This window comes from Salvelinus alpinus, chromosome 7 (genome assembly GCF_045679555.1).
Source record: "Salvelinus alpinus chromosome 7, SLU_Salpinus.1, whole genome shotgun sequence".
In the NCBI taxonomy this organism is placed as follows: domain Eukaryota; kingdom Metazoa; phylum Chordata; class Actinopteri; order Salmoniformes; family Salmonidae; genus Salvelinus; species Salvelinus alpinus.
Window position 1 is genome coordinate 21,324,813 of NC_092092.1, and position 25,997 is coordinate 21,350,809.

The following is a 25,997-nucleotide window of genomic DNA, read 5'->3' on the forward strand; positions in this document are numbered from 1 at the left end:
GGAGAGATAGACAACAAAGACTCCAACAGGGAGACAGTGAACAAGAGAAGTAGGAGAGTGACTGAAAAATAAACAATTGCGTGAATGTACAGTCAGACAGGTACAATGCCACTAGATTGAGAACAGTGGCCCCTAAATGTTTTTAACACCTGCACCCAGCTAAAGATTTGGCGACATTTCTTGTGACCCACCAAGTACATAAAACCATTGTCTTGTCTTAAAGGGGCAATCCGATGTTGAAACATTAATAAAGCGTTTTCCCTGCCACTGTTTCTGTAAAAATCTGAGGGATGAGGCTGGAGAAATAGACAGAGCTATGGATGCAAGGACTGACCATCCATGATATCAAAATATAGTTTTAACCATATTTTGAGGCTATACATTGTTTGTTTACATTTATTTTGTTTACAAACATTGGAGTTAAAGAAGCTACATTTTGGGATCTGGCGTGGTACGACAGTTGAACTAAGCTCATGAGGCATTTATGTTATATTCTTCAAGAATCAATGGGTACATATCATTAATTTATACGTCGAAAAATGTATGTAGAAACTGCAGATTGACCCTTTAAGCTGTGACTCGCCAATTGGGAAATAATTATGTAATTACTCCTCTACTCTAGCATTCTGTCAAGTTTCATGGTTAAGGTTATACGGTTAACCTCAGACAGTGGCTCGAACTAGAGCACATACATAATTGTGTGGCCAGCCCATAGCCTGAGGAGGTGATGAGTAATCACTCTCTTGATTATACCTGCCACACAACTCTCTCGCTAACCTCTGTTTCACTAGGGTCATTCCACCTGAAAAAGTAAAAGAAAGAGACTTTCGACACCCGCCATCTCAGATTGTTCTTAAATTGTTTCTGTCGTTAGTAACAGATATGATTAGCGTTCCTGAAACATTGTTTTGTTTGAAATATAATTAGATTTCTGAGAAATTAAGCGAATTGAATGCACACAAATTGTCCATTTTAATGTAAAGGATTCAGATCATTTTCAATAAATATAGTAACCAGCATCTGATTTAGACCAAATTTCTTCCTACCAATACCATAAAATTGTAAAAAAAACACTCACGGTCCCCCACACTTCATGCCAATCCCACCCCAATAACCAGTATACAGTATCAGTTTTCTATGTTTGACAAGTAGTATGAACCTGTGGCTTGGAGTATTGCTTCTCCATAGTATGTAATGTATTCCATGTGAATCTGATGATGGTTGTTTTCCCCTGTTCAGAGAAATGAGTCATTGAAGTTGCTAGTATTATTTACCATAATGTAGTGTGAATGTACCATGTACCAAGCCAGTCCTCCGCAAAAGCAATACAGTTTTTCCTTCTCTTAGCAGCCTAATGCCTCAGCTCAACTCCTTGAATAGTCCAACAAGTGGCCACTCTCTGAGAGGGCTATCCCTATGGTGCCATTCTCATATTAATACTTTTCCTACAAGTCCAAAACATTGATGGACAAATTGGGTAGGGACTAAAATATTGTGACAGCCCTAATAAAATAATTAATTGAATGGCAGTCATGTTTTTTTATTTTATTATTAGGAAACAGTTGTATTGTGATTAGTGACATTTGCCATTAAACCCAGTCTAACCCAATACCATTACAATTGCAGAACTCTATTCAGTGTGTCTTTGGGAGCATTGAAGACCAATAGAGACAATACAATTGAAACCACTGCTATAGCCTAATGGTTTGCTTGTTCACCAGGAACTAATCCAGACCTTTTTTGATGGGAATAAACCACACATGAAGGGGCCGTTTCCTTGACACGGATTAAGTTTAAAAGAAAGACAAACTGAATTGCTTTCATGAAAGACTGATTTGAATTGTGAGGATGACCAAACAATTTATTTTCATCATGAGCAAAATCTATTGGTTTTCTACTCAATGTTGCGAAGGAAATGTTGTGATCTATTTAATAAACACAAGAGAACAGCAAAATGGATAAAATAGTGTGGCGGTATAGCAGGAATACAGTAATCCCTCGTTTATCGCGGGGGTTACGTTCCGAAAATGACCCGCGATAAGTGAAATCCGCGAAATAGAAAACTTCTTTTTTTTTTACAATTAGCAACTATTACATGTATACAAATACAGTGACTCACGTGTAGGCCGTTTCACTGCTCTTCAGACTGGGCCGCTGCATCCTGACTGCGCTCTGCAGTGTTCTCTTCTTCTGAAGCCCGCGGTGCAGGTGTGTTTGTTCGGGAGAAGAGCATAGTGATAGGCAGCTGTTGTCGCTCTTTTTTCTTCTTTGCAAAAAGATCCTTGTACACCGACATGCCACCATCGATTACGTTGGAGAACTGTAATGAACGGCTCATCAAAGGGTCCCATTCCTCAGCTACTCGCTTAAGTTCAGTGGCCATTCGCACCATGGTTGCTAAGCGACCAAGCGTTAGTCCTTCCTTCCTTCCTGGCCAACTTAATGTAAATTTGCCAAGCTGTTTTATGTACGTACACATAACTGCACGAGACGACAAAATGATAGCACAATTCGTAGCATGTTTTGATACAAGAAGCGGGAGTGAGTTTTTAGCGAATCAGAATGCAGAGCACAATGCACCAAAAAAAAATAAAAAATGCATTATGAAAATCCGCGAAATAGCGAATCCGCGATAAGTGAACCGCGAAGTGGCGAGGGATCACTGTAGTGGTATCTAGTGGTCAAAACCTGGTGCTTTCACACTACTTTATGGTAAATTATGCAAGCAACTTCAATGACAAATTTCTCTGAAGAGGGGAAAAAAACATCACTATATTCATAGGGAATACATTACATAGTATAGAGAAGCAATACTCCAAGCCACAGCTTCATACTACTTGTCAAACATAGAGAACTGATACTGTATACTGGTTGTTGGGGTGTGGGGGGTCCGGGGGTGGCTTTTGACAATTTTTTTGAGATTCCTCATGTCTTACTCATTAGTAGGAAGAAGTTTGGTCCAACTCGAATGTTGGGTACTTTCTTTATTTAATATTTTCTGAATCCTATAAATTAAAATGGCCAATTTGGGTGCAATCAATTAGCTTCATTTCTCAGAGATACAATTTAATTTCAACAAAATAATGTTTCAGGAATGTGAATCTTACCTGTTTCTAACTACAGAAACAATTTCATAACTACCTGAGATGGTGGGTGTCATGGCTTGCTGAAATGACATGGAACGACTCACTTCTATTCAAATTCTGTTCTTGTTTTCAAGGCTGATGTGCTATAACCCATATCCTACCACAACCCTCAAGCAGGCCAGTAGGGAACAGACATCCCACATGCATGACCAATTTACCTGAATTAACTCTCTTAATTTGTGTGTGTGTGGTGCATGGATGCTGCCTTTCTGGTGTTTGTGTGTGCGTGTGTATGTAACTCCATAGGGGTCGAGTGCGGTAGGGGTGGCTCTAATTTCCTGAACAAGTTGATAAAAGACAGAATCCAGACATCCTCAGAGCAGAGCTAGAGGAAGCCCAATCCTTGGTGGATGGAGAGGGCCTGTGCTCCAAAGTTGCGGGGCATTCCCGCAATTTAGCTTTAATTAAGCGCACCGGGCGAGTCACTGAGGAACAATGAGCTGTCTGTCTGTTCAAGGAGCTGCGGTCAGAACTTGAAGCCAGCCGGCGAGTCTGTTCACTCTATAAATCCAGCCTCTTCCTTGACCATAAAGCCCTGCTGGATAGATTCTGGCCCAACATAGGTGTTGTTGCACTTGTTCAACTACTGAACTGAGACATGATTCAATAGGCTAAGTTATCTGAGAGAGGGAGAGAGAGAGAAAGAGGGAAAGAGTCAGAGTGGAAGAAAGAGAAGAAGTGTGTGGGAGTTTGATGTGCGTCCGAGGGTAGGACAAGACTGATGCATATCAGCCCAAGTCCCAGGGGACCAGAGAGGGGCCGAGGGACAAGTTGGGGGCAGAAAGCTACACCCCTTTCAGTATTTATTACCGCTATAATGTTTCAGCTCTCTGGTAAAGAACTTGTGAGCAGGTAGAGTGAAAAAAATGTATCATCCACAACTGATAAAACAACAGAAGGCATAAACTTGGGAGGCTGTAAAATAGCATGGGGTGGCTCAAGGGGTATCATCACAGATTGATTCCAGACTTTGGTTTTCTAGTCCTGAAAAGGAATCTGTCCTCCACTTAATAATCCTGCACTGGTCTGGTCCATTCACCAGATGAATTCACACAATACCGTATAGTTTTCCTTTCTTTTCTCCTCATACTCAAGTGATCCATATTTGGATATTGATAGAGGATTTTTAGAATGCCATCTTTTGTTGCACAGTGTTTCCTTTTATTACAGGAAGGTTTTGTTTTACCCATCAATCACAAGGGTTGTCGCAATACCTCAGAGCTCTTCCTTTGTGGAGGGTTCAGGAGAAGTGTGTGTGTGTGTGTGTGTGTGTGTGTGTGTGTGTGAGTGTGAGTGTGTGTGTGTGTGTGTGTGTGTGTGTGTGTGTGTGTGTGTGTGTGTGTGTGTGTGTGTGTGTGTGTGTGTGTGTGTGTGTGTGTGTGTGTGTGTGTGTGGGGGTGGAGGTGTGTATGGGTTGTGCCTCTGTTGTGTAATTTGCACACTTCTCTGAGCATACACTATTTGTTTAGACTTTATTCTATAATCTAGTCTATGTGTAGCTAGACATATAACCCAAGACTTCAGATTATTCGGCCGTACTATTTAGGAAAAGTTCATGGGATTTTTACATCAAAGTCAAAAGTGCTAGAGACAGTGAAAAATATGGACAGTGGTGTGTGTGCACTAACCCTAAACGTGAGATGAACTGTAGTTTTGAGAAACCATGAATTGAGTTGCGTTGCCTTTATAAATTTAACTTGACTGGCCAATAAAAAAAAAGGTCTCCACCGCCAGGTCGACTGCGGGTCAGGCCCATCTCCCCAATCGAGAGGGACTGATCTGACTCGCTGTTTTTCCAAAAACACAAACTGTGAAATTTATACTTCAACAATGTCAGCTTCCCTCTGCACCACTGTCACTCAGAGCAGGCAGGCCTTACCGTTCTAGTTGCAGCAGCAGAAAACATTTGGGAAATAAGAGGATCCCGTATCATTTGCTGTTCCACCATTCCATGTCTTTCCGACCTTATTTGCGGATCCACCCTGAGCTTCTCTGTCTGTCTGTCTGTCTGTCTGTCTGTCTGTCTGTCTGTCTGTCTGTCTGTCTGTCTGTCTGTCTGTCTGTCTGTCTGTCTGTCTGTCTGTCTGTCTGTCTGTCTGTCTGTCTGTCTGTCTGTCTGTCTGTCTGTCTGTCTGTCTGTCTGTCTGTCTGTCTGTCTGTCTGTCTTCCTGTGCCTCTGTGCCCACTTGTTCAGTGTGACTGCTGGCACGGTTTAATCTCGGAGAGGGCAGGGGCGCTCACACTCTCCGGGCCAAGTGCCAGCCTGTCCTCTACACCCATGTTTGACCACAGAGCCAAAAGCGAGTGTTTTCTATTTCTCTTGGATCCCTCTTTCAAAAGGTTTTCCTTGCTCTGTCTGTCGAAAGCTTAACCCCCGTTTCCAATGAGAAGTTCTCGTCCTGGCAAGAAACGGCTTAAACGAACACAGAATATTTCATTTTCGAGGGAAAAAATAAATAGATTGTGAAAACAAACTGGATGGGGTCTTTCATAAGTGCAGTTTGGAGTGTGGCTACAAACAGGAAAGGTGAGACACAGGTAAATGTGTCGGCTCATTCAATTAGCATTGACTCTGGCTAGAATGTCTTTCCATAAAAGCCTTCGCCGACTGAGCCAACGTCTTCTAATCCCACACGGGGCTGGCTGAATTTATTAAATTACTTCCAAGATTACATATGAAAAAAGTCTTCAAATATGCTGAGATGCACAAGATAAGCTTTCAAAGCTGCCTATCTGGTAATTCACAGAGAGAGCATTTTTGAATGGAAATTACTACTCATGGGCAGTTTTCACTCAGTGGATCCTGTAAAACTAAGTGCCACATTTATCCTCTCCCACTAAGGAAATAGCTTTAAAAAAAGTATTCCAGGAGATTCACTGAAGATGTACACTGTAGCTTTGATAGCTATTAGAGTAGAAATATTTACTAATACAAATTTGACTACTGCAACGACTATGACTACTAATGCTATTAATAATAACAATAGTTATGTTTATGATAAAATAATATATGACTTATTCACTTTAATAAATATTATTTCAATACAATAAAATGTGTACGTGTATTTTATAAATGTTTAAAAATAAGGGTGGTTAATCATAGAGATGAACAGACTAACAGACTATATATTTATCTAAATTTGTTTGTATTTATCCAGTCACTGTATTTGTCTATGTGAATATACAGGGGAAACAGGCCTGCTGTGAACTATAAGAACAGTCTGGGTAATACAACAAACATTTTCCCTCGCATCCTTTTACATGTACAGTGTAAAGTTTTACATTGAGTCTAAATTGGGTTTGCAGTATCTGTTAGCATTTATGAGGCCCTCAAACTTGGCCGGCACATGGAAACAACACCCTGGATCTTACAATTACCCCTTCCACTCCAGTTAAACACTCTACGCCCTAAAAAAGAAAGGTTCCGTAATGAGATTTTGCCAAAACATCAAACTGTAAGGTTGCGCTAGCTTTTCCGCTCCATCAGGGAATATAAAGTTTAAGACCCCTTTGCTATCAGTGACCCAGAGAGAAAAGGCACTGGCTGGAGAAGTGGCCCTCTAATTACCCAATGTGTGAGTGTGCAGTGAGACGCGGAGCCGCTGCAACAATGACACCTTGGGATGTATAGTTACAGCTGAACAGGACCCCTAATTTATATCAGCACTATCGCAGGGCTAAATTTATTGACGGTAACGAAATACAGTGAGATCTGTTTTAAAAAGCCCTAAGGCCTCTTATTTTACAACTTGTCTGTCTTTCACTCTAGCCTAAACTGTAACTGTAGAGCTGACATGAAGGACATATGGTTTCCAAAGAAACCATTAGAAGGACACCCAGGCCCCCACACCCCAATCCCCACCTCAACCACCACCCCAATAAACTACATTATTCGTCAACTTAGAATGACTGAGTTCTGTGTATCTAGACAAAAAGGGGAAAATGTGATGTTCAAACAGTTTTCAAGGAAAGTGAATTTACTGAGTGACACTGGATGATCATTTGAATGCGAGTCAGGGGGAATTTGGGATGGAGAGGGAGAGGGGGGAAGACGTGCCTGTAACAGAGAGGTCAGACAGAAAACTTCAAAGTCGACGTTCAGAATTCAGTGTGTTTTTATGTGAGGGTCTGTGTTCTCTCCCAGTGGTTTTAAGTTCAAACGAGCGAGGGCTTATAAAAGGCATGTTAGGCCTATTATGTACATCCTATCTGTTCCAGACCTTACTGACCTTCACGAGACGTCCAGAAATAAGCAGTCATTAACTCGACCTCCACTGGAATTTATTTACGCTGGCTAATTTCTGCCTAGTTTTTGCAAGACCAAGGAGGGAGACGAACATCCTGGTTTTATTGGCCATTAGAGAGCTTGGGTTAACGCAGGGCAGTTTGTTTGGCTAAGTGGGGCAATTTTCGTCTTTAAGTATCTCATGCCACTTCCCCTCGCAACATGTAAATGATACACACTCAGCCTTCCCACCCCAACTCCTCCAACTTGGTGAGAATTTCAATCAAACTCGCTATCAAACTTTTTCTCTGAATTGTCCCACAAATATTTTTTCATGAAATCTATTTGTTCATTAAATATTTGCATATGTATCCTTATGTTCACTTCGTGGAACTGTTTTAAAAATTATCTGTTTACAATGCGGTGTTACAGTACATGGGGTGTGTTTTCAGATAGGAGACTGGTTATTATTCATGCTCTTCATTTGGTCCAGCTCAGGTGGACTGAGGCCTGCTGTTATCTCTGGCTGATGAGGTCATGTAATGAGGTCATATAGATAACCTGCTGCTGGAAGCCAAGTAACACTGTCTACCAGGGACAGAGTGGAATGTCACTGCAGTATCATGTAAAATAATATTTCTACTTTTGATTTTAAAGCTACTGTCTGTTAGTTATCCAATCATTTCAACTAATGACGAATTCACCAAATACACAATGAGATCAGTACAACTGTTTTGCCTCATTATAACCAAATAAACTCACAAATTCACTTGTTGTCACCTACTGTATATCTTCTCATTAATATTCCCCAACTCCCTGGACGTGTTGCCAAATCTCACACAAAGGACAACAAGCCACAATTTGACCTGAGGATTAGATTCGTGCACAGTCTTAGCTGGGACGCCCATCTTTCACCCCCTCCTCTCCCCTTCCCTCCCCTTTTCACCTCCATCCTCCCTCCTCTCCTCCTCACCGACCCAGCGTCCTCCCCCTTTGCCCTGAGGAGGACGAGGCCAGAACAGCTGCACAGCCAATTGTCTGCTGTGAGTTACAGCAAGGTGCCTGGCTCCAGGCTTTTATTGATAATATTACAGTACTTGATGTAAATATGACTGCGGTGGCCTTCCCCCTCAGCGTGGGTCGAGGCTGGCCTGCAAACCAAACCCTGACCCCCGCGCACAGCTCCCCGAGGTGGAACACACAGCACAGGCTGCCGCTTGCAGGAAGCACGTAAGTGACGTTTGCCATAATAAATATCCTCCTGCTTTTTTGACAAAGGTTTTGTACTGCTTTATAGATTTATTTTATTTTATTTTGGGCCATAACTTCACACAGAACCGTATCTTGGGGCTGCAGGCCTCATTGCTACTAGAGAGTTGAAAGGTCATTGGCTTCAGAAAGTATTCATACCCTTTTACTTATTCCACGTTTTGTTGTGTTACAGCCTGAAATCAAACATGTTTTTAGACATTTTTACAAATGTATTGAAAATGAAATACAGAAATATCTAATTTAAATAAGTATTCACATCCCTGAGTCAATACTTTGTAGAAGCACCTTTGGCAGTGACTACAGCTGTGAGTCTTTTTGGGTAAGTCTCTAAGGGCTTTGCACACCTGGATTTTACAATATTTGCCCATTATTATTTAAAAATTCTTCAAGCTCTGTCAAGTTGATTGTTGATCATTGCTAGACAGCTATTTTCATGTCTTGCCATAGATTTTCAAGCGGATTAAAATCCAAACTGTAACTAGGTCTCTCTGGGAACATTTAATGTCATCTTGGTAAGCAACTCCAGTGTAGATTTGGCCTTGTGTTTTGGGTTATTGTCCTGTTGAAAGGTGAATTTTTCTCCCAGTGTCTGGTGGAAAGCAGACTGAACCAGGTTTTCCTCTAGGATTTTGCCTTTGCTTATAGCTGTATTCTGTTTCTTTTTATCCTAAAAAACTCCCTAGTCCTTGCCGATGACAACCATACCCATAACATGATGCAGCCCCCAACATGCTTGAAAATATGAAGAGTGGTACTCAGAGATGTGGATTTGCCCTAAACATAAAGCTTTGTATTCAGGACAAAAGGTGTATTTCTTTGCTACATTATTTACTTAAGTCTCTTGTTGCAACAGGATGCATGTTTTGGAAATGTTTTATTTTGTACAGGCTTCCTTTTCTCTCTGTCATTTAGGTTAGTATTGTGAAGTAACTACAAAGTTGTTGATCCATCCTCAGTTTTCTCTTATCACAGCCATTACAAAAATAAATTTAGGAATGGCGCCTGTATCTTTGTGGTGACTGGGTATATTGATACAGCTTCCAAAGCCCAATTAATGACGTCAACATGCTCAAAGGGATATTCCACGTCTGCTTTTTTCTCTTCTTTTTTTCACGTCTATCAAGGCATTTTGAATGCCTTCGTTGTGAGGTATTGAAAAACCTCCCTGGTCTTTGTTGTTGAATCTGTGCTAGAAATGTACTACTCGATTGAGGGACCTTACAGATAATTGTATGTGTGGGATACAAAGATGGGGTAGTCAATCAAAAATCATGTTAACCACTATTATTGAACACGGAATGAGTCCATGCAACTTATTATGCAATTTGTTAAAGGCCTTTACAGACTGTACATCGGATTCAGTATTTTACGATTATCACGTCACACTGTGCGATGTTACCAAATTAAAATCTTGGTATTAACCTGGCCAGATTGTACGATTTACTTCAGTTCTGCAGTTCTTCAGCACCAGCAGCACCAGCATCACTCTATGTACTGTATATGCGGGAGTGAAGTGAGTTTTGACTCAAGACATTTCAGCTTTGAATTTTTTTACATTTTTAAACTGTTCTACAAACAAAATTCAACTTGGACATTATGGGGTATTGTGTGTAGATCAGTGACACAAAATCTAAATTTAATCCATTTTAAATTCAGGCTTAAACACAACAAAATGTGGAAAAAGTCAATGGGTGTGAATACTTTCTGAAGACACTGTGTGTACTGTTGGTCGGTACAGTGTACTGCACACATGCTCTGTAGCACTGGGAGGCTCAGTCATTCTCTCTATCTCTCGCTCACACACACACACACACACACACACACACACACACACACACACACACACACACACACACACACACACACACACACACACACACATTCACTTATGCATGTGTGCACACACACACATAGCCTGCCGCCTTGCCTCTCCTCCTGCGCCAGCTGCAGAGTGTGTGCAGACAGACGGATCTTACTCCCAGTGATTAGGTCTTTCATGTGCCCTGACCTGAGGGTGTTAAGTCAGCTTTAATGCCTGAGCATTGAATTCTCTACTGTCTTCACTACTGGAGCTAAAGAGCCCCCCCCCCCCCCCCCCCCCCACAGATGCAGTCCACCCACACTCCATTCCTTCACTGATGCACTGAGGGGAGATACAATTTGAACACTGTGCCTTTCCACCAGCCAAGACAGGAAACGAATATGAATGTGGTATAAGCTTCCCCATTTCCTAGTTGATTAATATTATATGCTGAATGGATGCAGGTCCTGACAGTTAAGATGACAATATGAAGACAAAAGGGCCATATTTCATTATTACTTTCAGCAGTGCTCATTAAATTCTGTTACTCGATTAGCCATCTGCTGGGTGTGAGGGAGAAGAGTGAACAGAGGAGTGGGGATGTTACTGTACATGTATGGTAGCCTGATCGGTGTTTTTGCTCCACTGAAGCTGTTTATACTCATTAAAGATACCCATTAGATGGTATACAGTACATATACAAAGTCATCTTATCAACAAATACATTAAATGAAAGAAAAATATATTTCATTATTTTCATACATGTTATAACCAATTATAAATAAACAGGTTTCAGAGGGGTTGGTAATTCACACATGCTTTTTCTAAGTGTCAGTGAAAAGAATGGATATAGTGTTGCCCGTTTAAGGGTCACGAGTTGCCAATGTGGAATGGACACATGTAGCAATTTATCACTTGTCTCTCAACGCGTGTGTGGGTGGCCGAGCTCCGGGTATTATTGCAATTTGTGAGCAACTGACAGTAATCCCCCCCCTCTCCCAGTGAAGGCCATATTTTCCTCTGCATGCAGGGAAGCACGTCTTCAGTAAACCTCATCCTACAAAAAATGTATACTCCCCCGCTATATGTACTTCATGTACAGACCATGATACTGTATATACTGTAGACCAAAGACATATATTTAAATGTATGGCTCTGCTGTAGACAGCTAGAGACATGCTTACAATAGCAGTTTTTTAACTATTAATCAATCCCATTAAAACGTCAGAAACAGATACGCCTACATTTTTGTGCTGTTAGATGTTGTTACACATTCTGAAGTTGTATGTGTGTTCTTTTTATCTAGGAAATAATCATAGTTCAATATCGTTTCCTTTTGGGCCTAATAAACTATCCCTGTTTTTGAAATACTTAAGGGCTTTCTACTGAGATATTAATTATACATAAATATGTTTGCTAAAACAGGTTTGTCTGATTTTAAATGAATAATGCTGAAAATAGTCTTTAAGAAACAACCAATTCAAAAAAAGTTAGCATTGCCTTCATATCACACTGTTAAAAATAAAGGTGCAAGTTGGAACCAAATAAGGTTCTTGAGAGCGATGCCATAGGATAACCATTTTAGGGTCTCTGAAGAACCATGCAAAATAGGACCAGAATTGAATAGCCCTGCTGTAGGGCCTTTTTCGCATATTCCCCAGTGTGCCATTCGAGTGGATTTTAGATACCAGTACCACCCATGACTGTGTTTGCTTGTGACAAAGACATGCTTGTTGCATTCATTCATTTTCAGTCCTGTGACCTTCACCAAGTGAGATCCTAAGTGAATATGTTGTAATTGAAATGTAATTATTTAAGACAATACAATACATACACTGAGTATACCAAACATTAAGAACACCTTCCTAATATGGAGTTGCACACCCCCTTTTTGCCCTCAGAACAGCCTCAATTCATTGTGGCATGGACTCTACAAGGTGTCAAGCGTTCCACAGGGATGCTGGCCCATGTTGACTCCAATGCTTTCCACAGTTGTGTCAAGTTCTCTGGATGTCCTTTAAGTAGTGGACCATTCTTGATACACACAGGAAACTGTTGAGCGTGAAAAACACAGCAGCGTTGCAGTTCTTGACGCACTCAAATCATTGCGCCTGGCACCTACTACCATACCCTGTTCAAAGGCACTTAAATATTTTATCATGCTCATTCACCCTCTGAATGGCACACATACACAATCCATGTCTCAATTATCTCCTCCCCTTCATCTACACTTATAAAGTGGATTCAACAAGTGACATCAGTAAGGGAGCATAGCTTTCACCTAGATTAATCTGGTCAGTCTGTCATGGAAAGAGCAGGTGTTCCTAATGTTTTGTACACTCAGCATATTTTATAAGGCCTTCTTTTGAGGGTCTAGTTTTACCCACATCAGGCCTGCAAGTCATATTATTTAGAATTTTTATTCACTCGCAACCTGCATCAAGAATAACGGCCAGGCTTGGAAAGACTAGACCTTAAACATCTCAACTGGAACAACCATTTCAGTACCAGGTGCAATAAGCCAAGTAACAGATTGGAATATTTCAGAAAAATGCTTGTTATTTATATTTGAGATGCATACGATTAATTAATCAATCAATGTACATGCAAAAACATTGATATTGAAATAAACAATTCAAAAAAATATACCGGCAATAGAGCATGCTGGGAAATATGATAATGATGAGTGTAGTTTTGGTTCAACTCTGGTTATTAACACCAACCCTGGGGTTATTTTACACCACTGAGTGTTAATTTAACTCTTTACAGTGTTACTTTAACTCTTGAATCAACAGTAGAAATGTTACACTGAAAACTCAACACTATTTAACACTGGCCAATTTGCAGTGTGCTATGAAAGGGACACATCTCCAGGCTTCCATACATTTCAAGAACCATACATTTCTGAAGAACCGTAGATGCCACATCAAGAACCCCACACTTCACTCAACGGTTATTTTTTGGGCAAGAGTTCTCCAAGGAACATTAAGAGCTGAGGAAGAACCATTTAAGAATGAATTCTCAGTACAGTATCATTTATTGAACTTCAACTAATGTACATTTAATTTTCATTCATACTGCTCATTGACAATCAGGGTTTGAATAACACAAGGTGAAGAATAACAATATAATGTCAATATTATCAAATGTAAAATGAGTAACATTCTCAAAATACAAAATATCATAATAAAACGTTTCATGGTATTTCACCCCAGAACCACACACCAGTGTGTTGAGTTTTATCCACATTGAAAGGCAGACTGACCATTAAGGTCACAATCTGACACATTATGCCACCTCAATGATGATTGAACGTGATACTGACTTGCAGAAGTGAGAAACAAGTGAAATATCTGAGGTCAGTTACAGGGCCATATGTTATTACTTTGGAAGAAATAAGGTGAACAAATCTTACATAGTTGACTCAGAACATCTGAACTTTTATGGGAAAAGTCAATTTTGATGAATCGAATAGTTTGTTACAAAGAAGGATCCGTTCTAGGAATTAATCTAAATGAGTTGTGTTAAAAAATATCTAATGTTTTGGTCAACAGGAAAATGATTAATTTCCATGTTAACATTAGCAAAAGCAGCAGTAGAAAGGGAAACTACTGTATCTGTAATGACACATATGGGCCATTTCCTGGTGTATACTGTGGTTGCACACTCAAATTGATTGTAATTGTTAGCTTCCTGAATTTTGCAGGCGTTTAATTTGCCAGACTGGCTGAATTAAAAAACAATCATGAAATTCCACTCCTCCATATAAAAACAAGTATGTATACGTTTATTTACAAATCAAATATCTCTTGCCTAATCTATACATGTTTTTATATAACACAATTAAAGGCACTCCACTGTAAATACTGACATGCTTGATGGACAATCTGAGATCTTGAGAAGGAACTCATTATTATGAAAAGAATACAATTATAGAGTTTTCTTTCTGATGCTAAAGACACGTGTTCAGAAGGATGGATCAGCCATAGTTTGGATTGGTGTAAGACACTATAGAAGTTCTAATGTATTGATTCTAATCTACGCTATTCCGCTATACATAGAGAAAACTAGGCAATAACTGCCGTTGTCTTGAACTCAGTGTTCCCCCTATGTTCATTAAATCATTGCTGCCACTCAAAAAAATATTAATAATTCAGAATGGTAAACGTTTTCAGTGTAAACTTAAAAGACTAAAACCAGAAATATAGTATGTAGAAAATATTATGGAGCTATATATTTGTTAACAAGATCATATTTGAAAACTAATAATTACCTAAATAAAAACTAGATAGTCAGAGCGAATCTAAAATTCCAAGAATAGCATGGCATGGGGCCTCCATTGATTTTGTTATGTTTGAGTCACTCAGATAGCATAGGAACACTGCATAAGCCTTGACAAAATGTGTAGAACTGCATGAAACTAGCTTTAAAACAGCAACATTTTGTCTCCGGGGCCAAGAGGAGGGCCTTTAAATATTTTGGTCGGGGAAGTCCCCATCGCTGCTGAAAAAAATCCTAGGGGAAACACTGCTTGAACTCATGAACTTACTGTACTGGAAGGAGGTGAACATGTTTTAATGCTGCACGCAAACGCATAAAACAGTCCTTCAAAGTACAGTAAAGCATGACATGATAATAGCTAACAATGAGTCAAGATCAATTGGTCAATGGTCTGTATATGACAAAAACATGTAGGCCTACAGTATGTCCTGCATTCTGTACTGTACTTATATGGTGCAGCAGTATCATACATTACTACAACTGACTGTATCGTGGAAGTATTTACTGGCCATGTGGCTTGTGACACCCCATGAACTCCTAGTTTCAAGTGAAACCACAAATCGCAGTAAAATCCAGAGGACAGGAATGGATACAAACTCAGCATTAGCACATAACTAATTACTGTGGATCAATGTTAATAAAATCTTTCCTGACATATAAAGTCCATGGTCTATAAAAGGGACCTTGCATAAGGGGAAAACATTAAGCGATGTTGCAGGTTTCTATGACCAGAGAGCAAACTGCCTTACAGTATACGTAAAGAGATACCCTCCCAGACTGTAACAGGCCATTGTAGTCATAGTATATGTGAGAGGAGAGATTGAGAAAAGAGCACAAGCTGGTTGATGAGAGGCATCAGATTGTAACAACATCCTCTGCGGTAGAAGCCATCTTAGCTGACCCTAAACTCCTTGTTAGGTGCCCAGGTAAAAGCCTTTTCTCTGTCCCACACAGCAGATGAGTGCAGTACACCTATCCAGCCTATCATATGCCCATATGGGGAAGCAGAGGTAATGAGGGCACTGTAAAGAAACCCTTCCCTATCACCCAGTGTATTCATCTAGTCTAATGCTCATTAAACAATAACATCAACTCAGGAGGAAAATAGATACATTTTAGATTTTCTTGTTCTGAATTTGAATCTGAATCTGAAATTCTAATAAGCACTGAAACGAGTAGCTATAAGATGTATCTCCAACTTGCCTGTTCCTTGTTTGGAGAATCTGAATGGATGATGTTTTGGATAAGGGTTAAATAATTAAATGATCATCCAAAAATAATACTAAAATGATTAAAATAGTCATTGAGTCTATTGCGAAACGCTGAGAAAATAAATGTACAGCTTAGTAAGAAAAGTTGGCAGATAATGCTGAAATAGAATTTGAATAAATGGGAGAAGTCTGAAGCAGACTTTTTCAGTAATTCTAAAAAAAAAGTGTTTGCTTGGTTTTCTTGAAAGAGATAGAAAAACGTGTTTATTCACCAATATTTAAGGGAATTTAACATTTGTGTCAAAATTCATCATCTATAGTGTGTATATCATTAGTCTCACATCTTAAAGAACAAAGATGCCATGAAGGGTGAGAGAGGTCAATAGACAAAACAAGCTGACAATCAAATCACAATGTTTTTTGCCACCAGCAACGATTTCAATAAAGTGCCAATTAAGTATGTGTTTTGTCCGTGTAGTTCGCCCATTCTGCCTTTGAACGCGTGCATTGGTCCCTGAGAAATGTTATACAGTGCTGGGACATGGTTTCAGGAGGTTTGATGTTTCGCTCTATGGGCCATGTTGCCTCAGGGGTGCCTTCTGCAGTGTCATCAGAATTACATTTTGTGATTAGCAATAGACCTACCTGCAAAACAACACAATTTGAATAGGCTACTGAGTTGTACTACTGCTAGTGACTACTGCTATAATTAATTCGTCACTTTGTATAACCAACCATCTAAATAATAATAATAATATATTTCTTTCATTTTTTCCTTCATTATCTCTATCATCAAATATTTTGGTGTAAATCATCGATAAGTTGTTTCTATAGCGTAGTGGCAAGTTAATGTAAGCCTACCCTAAAATGTTTGATAAAAATGTTTACATGTTTCACTCTACTTTGCACTTACTGTGAGTATAAACTATAAAGACTACCCTAGCCCTTGTGAGAATCTATGTGGACAATAGTTTGTTTTCTCATTAAACAACTTAAAACCCTTTTGGCTGTTTTGGAGGCCTATCAACAGGGGAAAATGCAGACCGCAGGTGCTCTCCTCTATTCAAAGGTCTTCTTCCTGACAAAACAGTGACGCCCGCGATTCAGACGGCGTTTGTTTGTTAAAAGTTTTTTTTTAATGCAATTTACGCAGACGCTGGCCTATAATAAAAATAATAATATCACACTTTGAGAGGCTCTGGAATAGGCTATATTTTGTCCGTGTATGTAGGCCTATAAGACCAGAGTTAATGGGCCTAAATTGGTCTCCAAAACTGCACACGCTTTACATAAGGTAGCTGTATCCACACAGCTACTTGCGCTTTCACCTAGCGCCTTGACAAGAGGCAGCCCATGAGATGTCACGCGCAGCCTGCGTCTCCGGGGACAATAAAGGTTACCAAGCGTGAAGTATCAGGGGTGCTGGAGTAGCACTCCACTTCAAATTATAGTTCGTGCTATGGATGTGAAGGGAAAATGCATAATAGATTCAGTGTACGGGTGAAGTAACTAAGCGAGCACTGAAAATAAACAGGAATCAAATCAAATGATTGATTGAAATAATTAGTCTCAGTAGCGGCCCAGGGCCCACACTCCAGCCCCCGTGGAAAGGTTGAAGAAAGCCACTTGTTGCTCCAGTGATCGCTCACACCTGCGTTGTGCGCAGATCTAATCTGTGATCTGAGATTTGTACAGAATGCCCAAGAGAATGTCCATGCGTAATTCTGTAAATCAGAGTAGCCTAAATCTTACGCTACATAGCCTATAGGGATAGGCTATACTCATAATCAATTGTTCGATATGTGTTTCTTAATGAGAATATAGAATAACCTGGCATATTCGTGAGTAGCGTAGGTCTTATTTCAAAACAGCTCTAAAAATCAGCTAGGTCTGTGTTATTGATAGCCTATCATCTACTGCGTGAACCATATTTGACCAACCTTGCCTCCTGGTCTGTCTGTACATTAAGACAAGATCTCCTCAGTCCTTCCAGTACTCCTTCCTGTGTAGGCCTATTGGGTAACAAGGTAGATATAAACATTTAATTATTGCATAGGCCCTCATTCATAGATCCTTAAACAGCAGAGACACCAAACGCCTGGGTTTAATTCGTTCTCTCTGTCTGCCCAACATGACATGTCTGAAAGAATGTAACTCATCAACCCACGTCGGGCCTGTCTCGGGGTAGGCCACGGAAAAGCCACGTCCCGCAGCCACCCTGCGCTCCCCCAAAACATCTTGCAATAATCAGTCCAATTAGTGGAGGTCGTGGCAGAGAGCTCTCGGGTTAGCGGTGGGAGGTTGTGAAAATAGGGGGCGGCTATTAGAAGAAACGCGATCCCCATTCATCAGCATTGTAATAATCACCGCTCTGACGAGCCACGCGGGCCCAGCGAAGCTCTGATCAAAATGATCCATGGAAACAAGAGGTTTACAAACACTGTCAAGGCGAGACGGGTACCTTGATTCGGCCTGTCACTGCCAGGTTCCTCCCGCTTGCAGCAGAGGCTTTGATGGGCGCTTGTGACTGCGCCGTCGCCCTGCAGCGCGCACTTTCCGCCTGCAAGGAATAAATTAATAGGCGCATCTTTAGCTGCAAGGAGCACTAGGCCTGTATAGGACATTGCATTGCTGTTGACAAGGAGGTGGAACAATAGGCTATAGGCCTATTCTGTAGTTGTACTGTAGCCATGTGTAGCCTACGCCTAGTTGGCTCTTAGCATTTTCAGTTCATGATCCCTAAATGCGCTCGCAAACAGAATGACGTATTGATTGATGTGATTTTCGTGAAATTACTATTTTTAGTAGCATATAGCTAGGCCTAATAACGCAAACTTTTTTCACATGGGCTAATGTATAAAGGCCTATATGTCAGAACAGAATTTCAAATGGATTTCATGAAATATTATTTTATATGGTGGCTAGAGCAATTGGCCTAGGTCTTTATATGCCTATACAGTCTATGACCTATTAGACACGATCATAAAATAACGTTTCTCAATAGTCAAATAGTCTACCCACAAGCAGTCATTATCAGACATGGTGCTAAAAAGGGGGGGGGGACAGACGACCATTGTCACGGTCATCGCAAAAGTTATCATAAACGATTTGGGAGCTTTATGCATGTTATGGTTCAATTCGGAGACATTTAGCTGTTTCTTCTAGATTGTTAGAGAAGATACGCGAATTTAAAAGCGCTCGAAGTGGCTGGTCTGTCAAACAACGTTTGGATTCTCACTTTTGCTATATGAAAAGGGTTTTCTTAACCCCTCCTTTAGATCCGTCTTGAAGCACTATTTCGTGTCATTGATTGAACTTATACATTTGATATAGGCAATTGGAAGTTATATGCAATGGTTATTTTTTAAACATAGTTATTAAATATTTATTACACAGTTTCCCTTTCATCTTGTAGCCTTGGATTTATGATAATCATTGTTTAATTATTACACGCATATAGCCTATTAGCCTAATATTATTATTATTATTACATTCCCTTTGTGAGAGTTTATTTTTAAGTGGACGAAGACGGGGAATATATAACTCATTAATGCTCAGTCTAATATGGTTGAATTAGGAATTTTTCATATAGGCTACTCGTTTACACGATTAAATCGAAGCGTTGTTTTTATTAATACCCATTTCAGCAGCCTTGTCCCCTGATGATTAGCATCAGTCAAGCTAATGCCGAAATACCACTCTGCAAACTGGCTTCAGGCGAAACCCAAGTCAATTTATTAAACACGTTCCTTTTGCGAGTGAAAACACAACATGAAAACGGATAAGGGTCTTCTTACAAGATAATTCATCTTAATGATAAAATGGAAACTAGTGAGTGTGCGTTTTTCATTTGTTTAACACCTCTTCCTTCGATCGGCATGTTAAAATGCATGATTCCATGTATGACTATAGGCTATACATTATGCATGCATTTTAACCTACAGGTGCATACGAGACAGACCACTGTCCTTTCACTAAGGACTGATTTTCTTGCAATTATGTGGCTCGGTTTCCTGGGTCTTATTTAGAGCACATAGGTCTGAATTAAGAGTAAAACTAAACTATGCTACAATATTAAAGAGAAATAGAGACAAAGGCTACCATAAATATTTTATATTTTTGAGCAAATATATCCAAATAATTTTGGATGCGTGATTAGCCTACCTAAATTCAAAGTAGGCCTATTGGCCTAATTGGAATCAATCTTAACATCTGAAAGTAATTGATGCGAGGAAACATTCGTCGTTGACAATTTTTCTCTACTCAAAAATGTAGGCCTACGTATCTTATTTGTTGACTAGACGAGTAGGCTACACTTTCGTTCGAAACCTGTGTAGAAGCCCCGTCAGGCTGCACCGGCGCCGCGCAAGGCTACGCTGTGATCACTGCCCCACAGGTTGGAGCAGCTCGAGCTCGCCTGAAAGAGGGAAGGCAACCGAGGTCCATTTTCATTGAAGGCAAAACAACACAGAGCAGAACACGTTTTCATCTCTTGCCATATTACCACCCTTTCCATTTATACTACAAGCGTCAGCGATTCTATAATTTCACACAAAATGTAATTTTGCTAAGCTTTCTTGTGGTCTGAGGTGTTATTAAGTTAGATCAAAAAGCTTTTCGGATGAAAGCTGAAACAGGTTTTTGCGTTATATTTTACAGAAAGCAGATACCAGAGATGCGTTTAAGATCTGTGGATGGAAAGAGACCTGGCCTCGTGTGATATGATACTAGTGAGTGTAAATGTACTTAATGAAGAGGTCCCTCTGTGATGCAATATAAATCTATCAACTGGTCAATTCTTCACTCCATCGGTCAATACAAAATTACATCTTCACAACAGGTAGCTATGGCACTCTCACTCAGAACAATTATTATTATTGGTAGTTTAAAAAGACATGGGTATATTTAATTATTAACATCTATTATATGTCTTATATCCTGTCATCTCCAAACAAGAGCTTAATTTGTCTTACCGGCAGCATCAAGTAGGAGCTTTCGTTCCCCTCAGAAAGCCGTAGAGAGCGAGCTCTCCGCGCTCTCATAGCAGAATACACCTCTCTCAACCTTTGTTTTGTTATTCAGGCACCTTGTGCGTTTGCTCTAATGTTACAGTATTCCACATTGTACAGTTCCTGGGGATGTGTGCCCACAGGATGCCTGCCTGCCTGCCTTGTTAATTTGTCATACCCGCATGTGCATTAAATACTCTACAATGCATGGTTAATTACACCAGAGGTTATCAATGCGCACATGATCTAACAGGAGTTAAACTAGGATTTGAAGGTGAGGGAACTGTCTTCAAAACTGGGCACTTTTCTATGATTTTATTTTAGCAGAAATCTATTTAATTCAACTGTCTCCCATTCCTGGAACACGTATCAACAGTGGCCCAAGTTTGCCCAAGTTATTCATACTTGGAGATATACTGTATCTATAGATTTTTGTCACTGTGTCAAAACATGGCAAATAATGCAAAATATGTGGTGAAACTATCTGTATTGTCCCCCAGCAATGTTTATTCACGTCTAGCCTATAGTTTAAATATAATTTCTATACCACGATGTTCCAGGTGAATTAGGCCTACGTACAATTCCTTATTACAATGTAATAAGCGTTAGATGACATATAATGAATAAGCAGTTATTGTGGAAACTGTGCATACACATGTGGTTCCTGGTTATGGACATGAACATTGGTTAGCATGATCTGTCGCACGCTCTGGCGCCATCCTCCCCAGGAAGAGGGATCACTGCTACACAGCCTCGCGCTCTTTGGCTGCCTCGAGTGTCTATCAAACATGAGAGAGAAAAAAATCCCATTTACAGGAAAAAATCTGGGCAATATTTCTATTGGTTGGAGGGCTTGAATAGAAGGGAACAATCAGTCAGTGAGGCCAGGGAGCCACCTCAAACCATATCGGGTTACATTGAATGACAGCGTAACCATGGCAAATAATTTGACTAAAACTATTGTCTTATCCTCACCATCCCCGGGTCAGATAACCAACCAATCACAGTTCACATAATCGCTTTTCTTGCCAGTTTAGAATAATATTATTAAAACAAGCGAGCGAGCCTGGTCTTCGGGAGTAGGTAATGTTGAAACGACATAGAAAAGGTGGACAACGACTGTGGAAGGAGTAAACACTTTCTCTCGGTGTACCTTGAGGGGAATGCTGTGCATTTTGTACTGCTATTCATAAACGGGACTTTCATTTTTTCTTTTCGATTGGATTTTATCCTCGTCATTTTTGATACAGCCTACTTTTGGAGACTTTCATGGTCGTTTGTGGACTTACAGTGTCGGTTACTTGCTTTAATGTCTTAGCCATAAAAGGGGACGTGTAAGTAGAGAAAAACATACCTGTTTATTAACTTGCAACCATGTCTATGCTTCCAACTTTTGGCTTTACGCAAGAGCAAGTCGCTTGCGTCTGCGAGGTCCTCCAACAGGGTGGAAACATTGAACGGCTCGGGCGCTTTTTGTGGTCTTTACCCGCGTGTGAGCACCTCCACAAAAATGAAAGTGTTCTCAAAGCTAAAGCTGTGGTCGCATTCCACAGAGGAAATTTCAGAGAGCTTTATAAGATCCTTGAGAGCCACCAATTTTCCCCTCACAATCACCCGAAGCTGCAGCAGCTGTGGCTCAAAGCGCACTACGTCGAGGCGGAGAAGCTCCGAGGCCGCCCTCTCGGGGCTGTGGGAAAATACCGCGTCCGCAGAAAGTTCCCCCTGCCTCGGTCTATCTGGGACGGCGAGGAGACAAGTTACTGTTTCAAAGAGAAGAGCCGGAGCGTACTCAGAGAATGGTACACACATAACCCCTACCCTTCCCCGCGAGAGAAGAGGGAGCTCGCCGAAGGCACCGGGTTGACAACCACGCAAGTCAGTAACTGGTTCAAAAACAGACGGCAAAGAGACCGCGCGGCAGAAGCTAAGGAAAGGTACGAGTAAGTGAATGTTTACTCCTTGTCTTATTGCTTGTGTGCGTAAAAGTCTGGGCCCTGACTTTAACTTGGATTATTTGTTAGGAAATACTGATTTATACATGCTAACCTCTCATTTCAAATCAGGGTACGGTAAACTATAGTATAATTTATTATAAGCTACCATTGATAATCATTCTAACATTGATAAGCAAAAGCAAACTAATATCATGCTTTTATTTTGCCATTTAAACTATCCACAATCAACGGATGCCAAATATTAACTCTGGCTTCATGATCACATCTGAAAGTATGTAAATGTAGATCATATATTTAGTTTCAAAAAAGTTCCTTGAATGTCAAGACGTTTTTATTCTGCTTGAGGGTGGTAGCTTTTTTGCTATTGCTTAATGAGCTGTTTGTAGGCCTACATTTTAATTTTCGAAATTATACTGTACAGAAGAGCTTTAATATGTATTTAGTCAGGTGTTCACTCGGAGGGTGTCTGCTTTCTCCCGCTGGCGACTAATTCAAACTGAAACCACTGCGTAAATCATGTCTTTCCACTTTAAAACCATGAGTCATTGCGATTCAGACTGTAAATATATGCCTAATACACGTTTAGCAATAATTAGGCCTGTCATTTGCGCCTGCCAGCTTGTGTGTGTACACAGTTAAGGTTTTCCATTATGCCTTCATACCCATAGGCCCAAACTAATAGCCTACACCAGTTTAGATATAGTTCAAATGGCTTAACATATTTTTTTTCTAACATTGACTTGGTGAAATACAGTAGTGACAAATTCGTCTATTCGTCCTCATTAAGGGTAGGGTGGTGATTGATAAAATGTGTTTAGAAAGGGCTAAATCCACTGCAGATTTCTAATAATAATTGAATGATATAAATGATATAGCAACAGTAAAGGTACTAATATAAAGCTCACACATTGCATTTCTGTTTAGGGGTGTGTCGTTTGCGTCTGTGTCAATTCAAAAATAAGTTGCATGCACACTCCACCAAATGCATAGGTATAAATAACCCTGTATGTATTTCCTGAACATAGATTCTCCCGTTTTTATTATGCGGGCAAACAAGATCTGCACAATGGAACTAGATGATGCAAGAAAATCTAACATTGTTACTAGTTTCAAATAGGACTTGACACTTGACTTGAATTTCACACATTGCTGTTTAACTTGCATAGCCTAGCTATATGAGAACTTCTTATTAAAAATACTGGAGAGACCAATGACGGTGACGACATATCCCACACTGCTCATTTACCAGTTCCTTTTAGTCTATAGGCCTAAAACTTGTATATTAAAATCTGTACTAAATTGTTCATCCAAACATAACTCGGTATAATTATGATAAGTATTTGTGTTGTTTGCAAGCGAATGCATGTTTGTATAGGCTACCTGACAATATGGGCTAATATGGGGTTCATTATTACTTACCATATTATCATCTTTCCTTTCCACAGGGAAAACAACGAAAACTCCAACACCAACAGCCACAACCCATTGACTTCTTCCATGAATGGAAATAAAACACTTTTGGGGAGCTCAGATGACGACAAAACGCCTTCAGGGACTCCGGATAACACCTCGTCGACTCCGGCTATGCTCATCGCTTCAAACTCGGGGCTGCAGATGCACGGCCTAGCGCCTCCACCCGGGCCTAGCGCCATGCCAGTGTCCAGCCATGACTCTGTGCACCATCATCACTCTTTGCACGATACTATACTGAACCCTATGTCGTCCAACCTGGTCGACCTCGGCTCTTAAACACGAGACCCTGGTTGGAAAGGGACTTTCTGAGTTACGTGGATGTTTGAGAAAAGCTTCAGGCACCTGATGCGAGGAGCAAAGGCGAAAGGACAGTCAGGAAAATGTGGCTCACACGGTGAGAGGTGAGATGGTAGGCGTTTAGCTGAAAGGTATTTTACCGGAATGTGATAACATGTTATATTGTTGAAAACAATAACAATAAAATGTCTTAATTCTTGTTACTATTATCGTTATTATTTTAGGGCATAGATATCAACAGATGCGTAAACTCAAAGTCAGGTACCCCATGACCTTTTGTTTACACATAGGTTTTCCAAGAGAGCCATATTCAGTTAGATTTTGTTTTGGGGTATCATCGCTTAAGTGTTTTACTATCATGAGAGCCGTATGTGAACGATTAAAGATTATAATATCTTATTATTTGTATTTTCATTTGGAAAGCGACTGCATGTGAACTCTGCGATTAATAATAAAACATAAACAAATCGATCTCACTATAGTTTCATATACCCTTTACAATAAAACAAGAAATGCATTCATTTGAAAGGAGAACTTGTTTGATTTATATTATTTCAGCTTTTTATTTGAAAAATGGCAATTCATTTTTTGTGTGGAGTTTGTTTTTGCACATCATAGTTGACCATTGAGATATATTTCATACGATGGAAAACACCACTTGTGATTTTTTGCAAAATGCTTTAGAACCACACCCACATTTTAAAATATATTGTTGACCATAATGTAAGCCAGTGCGTAAAGTAGCCTAGGAGGAGCATGATTTTCGTTGATTCATTATTTTGAAAAGGCGACAGAATGTCTAACCTGAAAATACATCTGTGTTACGTCTCCGCGTTATGAGTCTGATTTCGATAGTATCGTGTTGCAACATTGGGCTATCAAGTGGGCTAAGGTAGCCATTAAACCGGATGCAAAGGCAGCCCGATATGAGACCTGTGTTTTCTTTTTTTTTTCTTACTGTAGGCCTAGACCTGGGTCTATATTATTTCTCGAAATGTAATGTGACCAGACAACATTTCAAAGTAGCCTACAAAGTCTTTGAAAACGTAAAATATATATTTTCTTATAGCCTATATGTTTACTGCGCTTTCCTTGTCTTGTTATTTTCGTGTTTGAAGATATATGATGAAGGTGTATGGCGCGTATAGGCCCAAAATCCCAGTGCCTATGCGTATTACACTTTTACAGAGAGGTTTGCCTATATTCTAGGCCTACTGCTGTGCTGTGATTTCGTGACATATTACCCCCCCCCCCCTTCCAATATAGGCTAAAGATAATGAAAACTATTGAAATCTATCTTAAATGCAAAACAAGTGCAGCAATTTTG

At 40.1% G+C, this 25,997-nt stretch overlaps 1 protein-coding gene and 1 long non-coding RNA gene across 3 annotated transcripts in view; one reads left to right on the forward strand and one right to left on the reverse strand.

Moving 5' to 3' along the window:
* Window positions 1-21,154, reverse strand: part of LOC139580567 (uncharacterized) — a 44,187-nt gene extending 23,033 nt beyond the window's left edge. The window contains exons 1-3 of the long non-coding RNA XR_011676065.1: window positions 20,910-21,154; window positions 18,398-18,496; window positions 17,877-17,948 (exon numbers count right to left, since the gene is read on the reverse strand). This is a non-coding gene — a long non-coding RNA (uncharacterized lncRNA). The remainder of the gene's footprint in view (window positions 1-17,876; window positions 17,949-18,397; window positions 18,497-20,909) is intronic.
* Window positions 21,155-21,797: 643 nt separating this feature from the next.
* On the forward strand, window positions 21,798-25,600 carry six2a (SIX homeobox 2a). 2 transcript variants are annotated; one of them, XM_071409391.1, is made up of 2 exons: window positions 21,798-22,885; window positions 24,346-25,600. In XM_071409391.1, exons 1-2 carry the CDS (start codon window positions 22,320-22,322, stop codon window positions 24,647-24,649), a joined length of 870 nt encoding a protein of 289 aa, XP_071265492.1. In that variant the 5' UTR covers window positions 21,798-22,319; the 3' UTR covers window positions 24,650-25,600. The 2 variants fall into 2 exon arrangements, with proteins under 2 accessions (XP_071265492.1, XP_071265493.1); XM_071409392.1 differs by having other exon boundaries at window positions 21,799-22,879.
* Window positions 25,601-25,997: the final 397 nt, after the last annotated feature.

Excerpts from the sequence above, each read along its gene's own strand:
- six2a (XM_071409391.1), top strand. The coding sequence starts at position 22,320 with ATGTCTATGCTTCCAACTTTTGGCTTTACGCAAGAGCAAGTCGCTTGC. Across the intron at positions 22,886-24,345 it reads GAAGCTAAGGAAAGGTACGA|GGAAAACAACGAAAACTCCA; the intron begins GTAAGTGAATGT and ends TCCTTTCCACAG.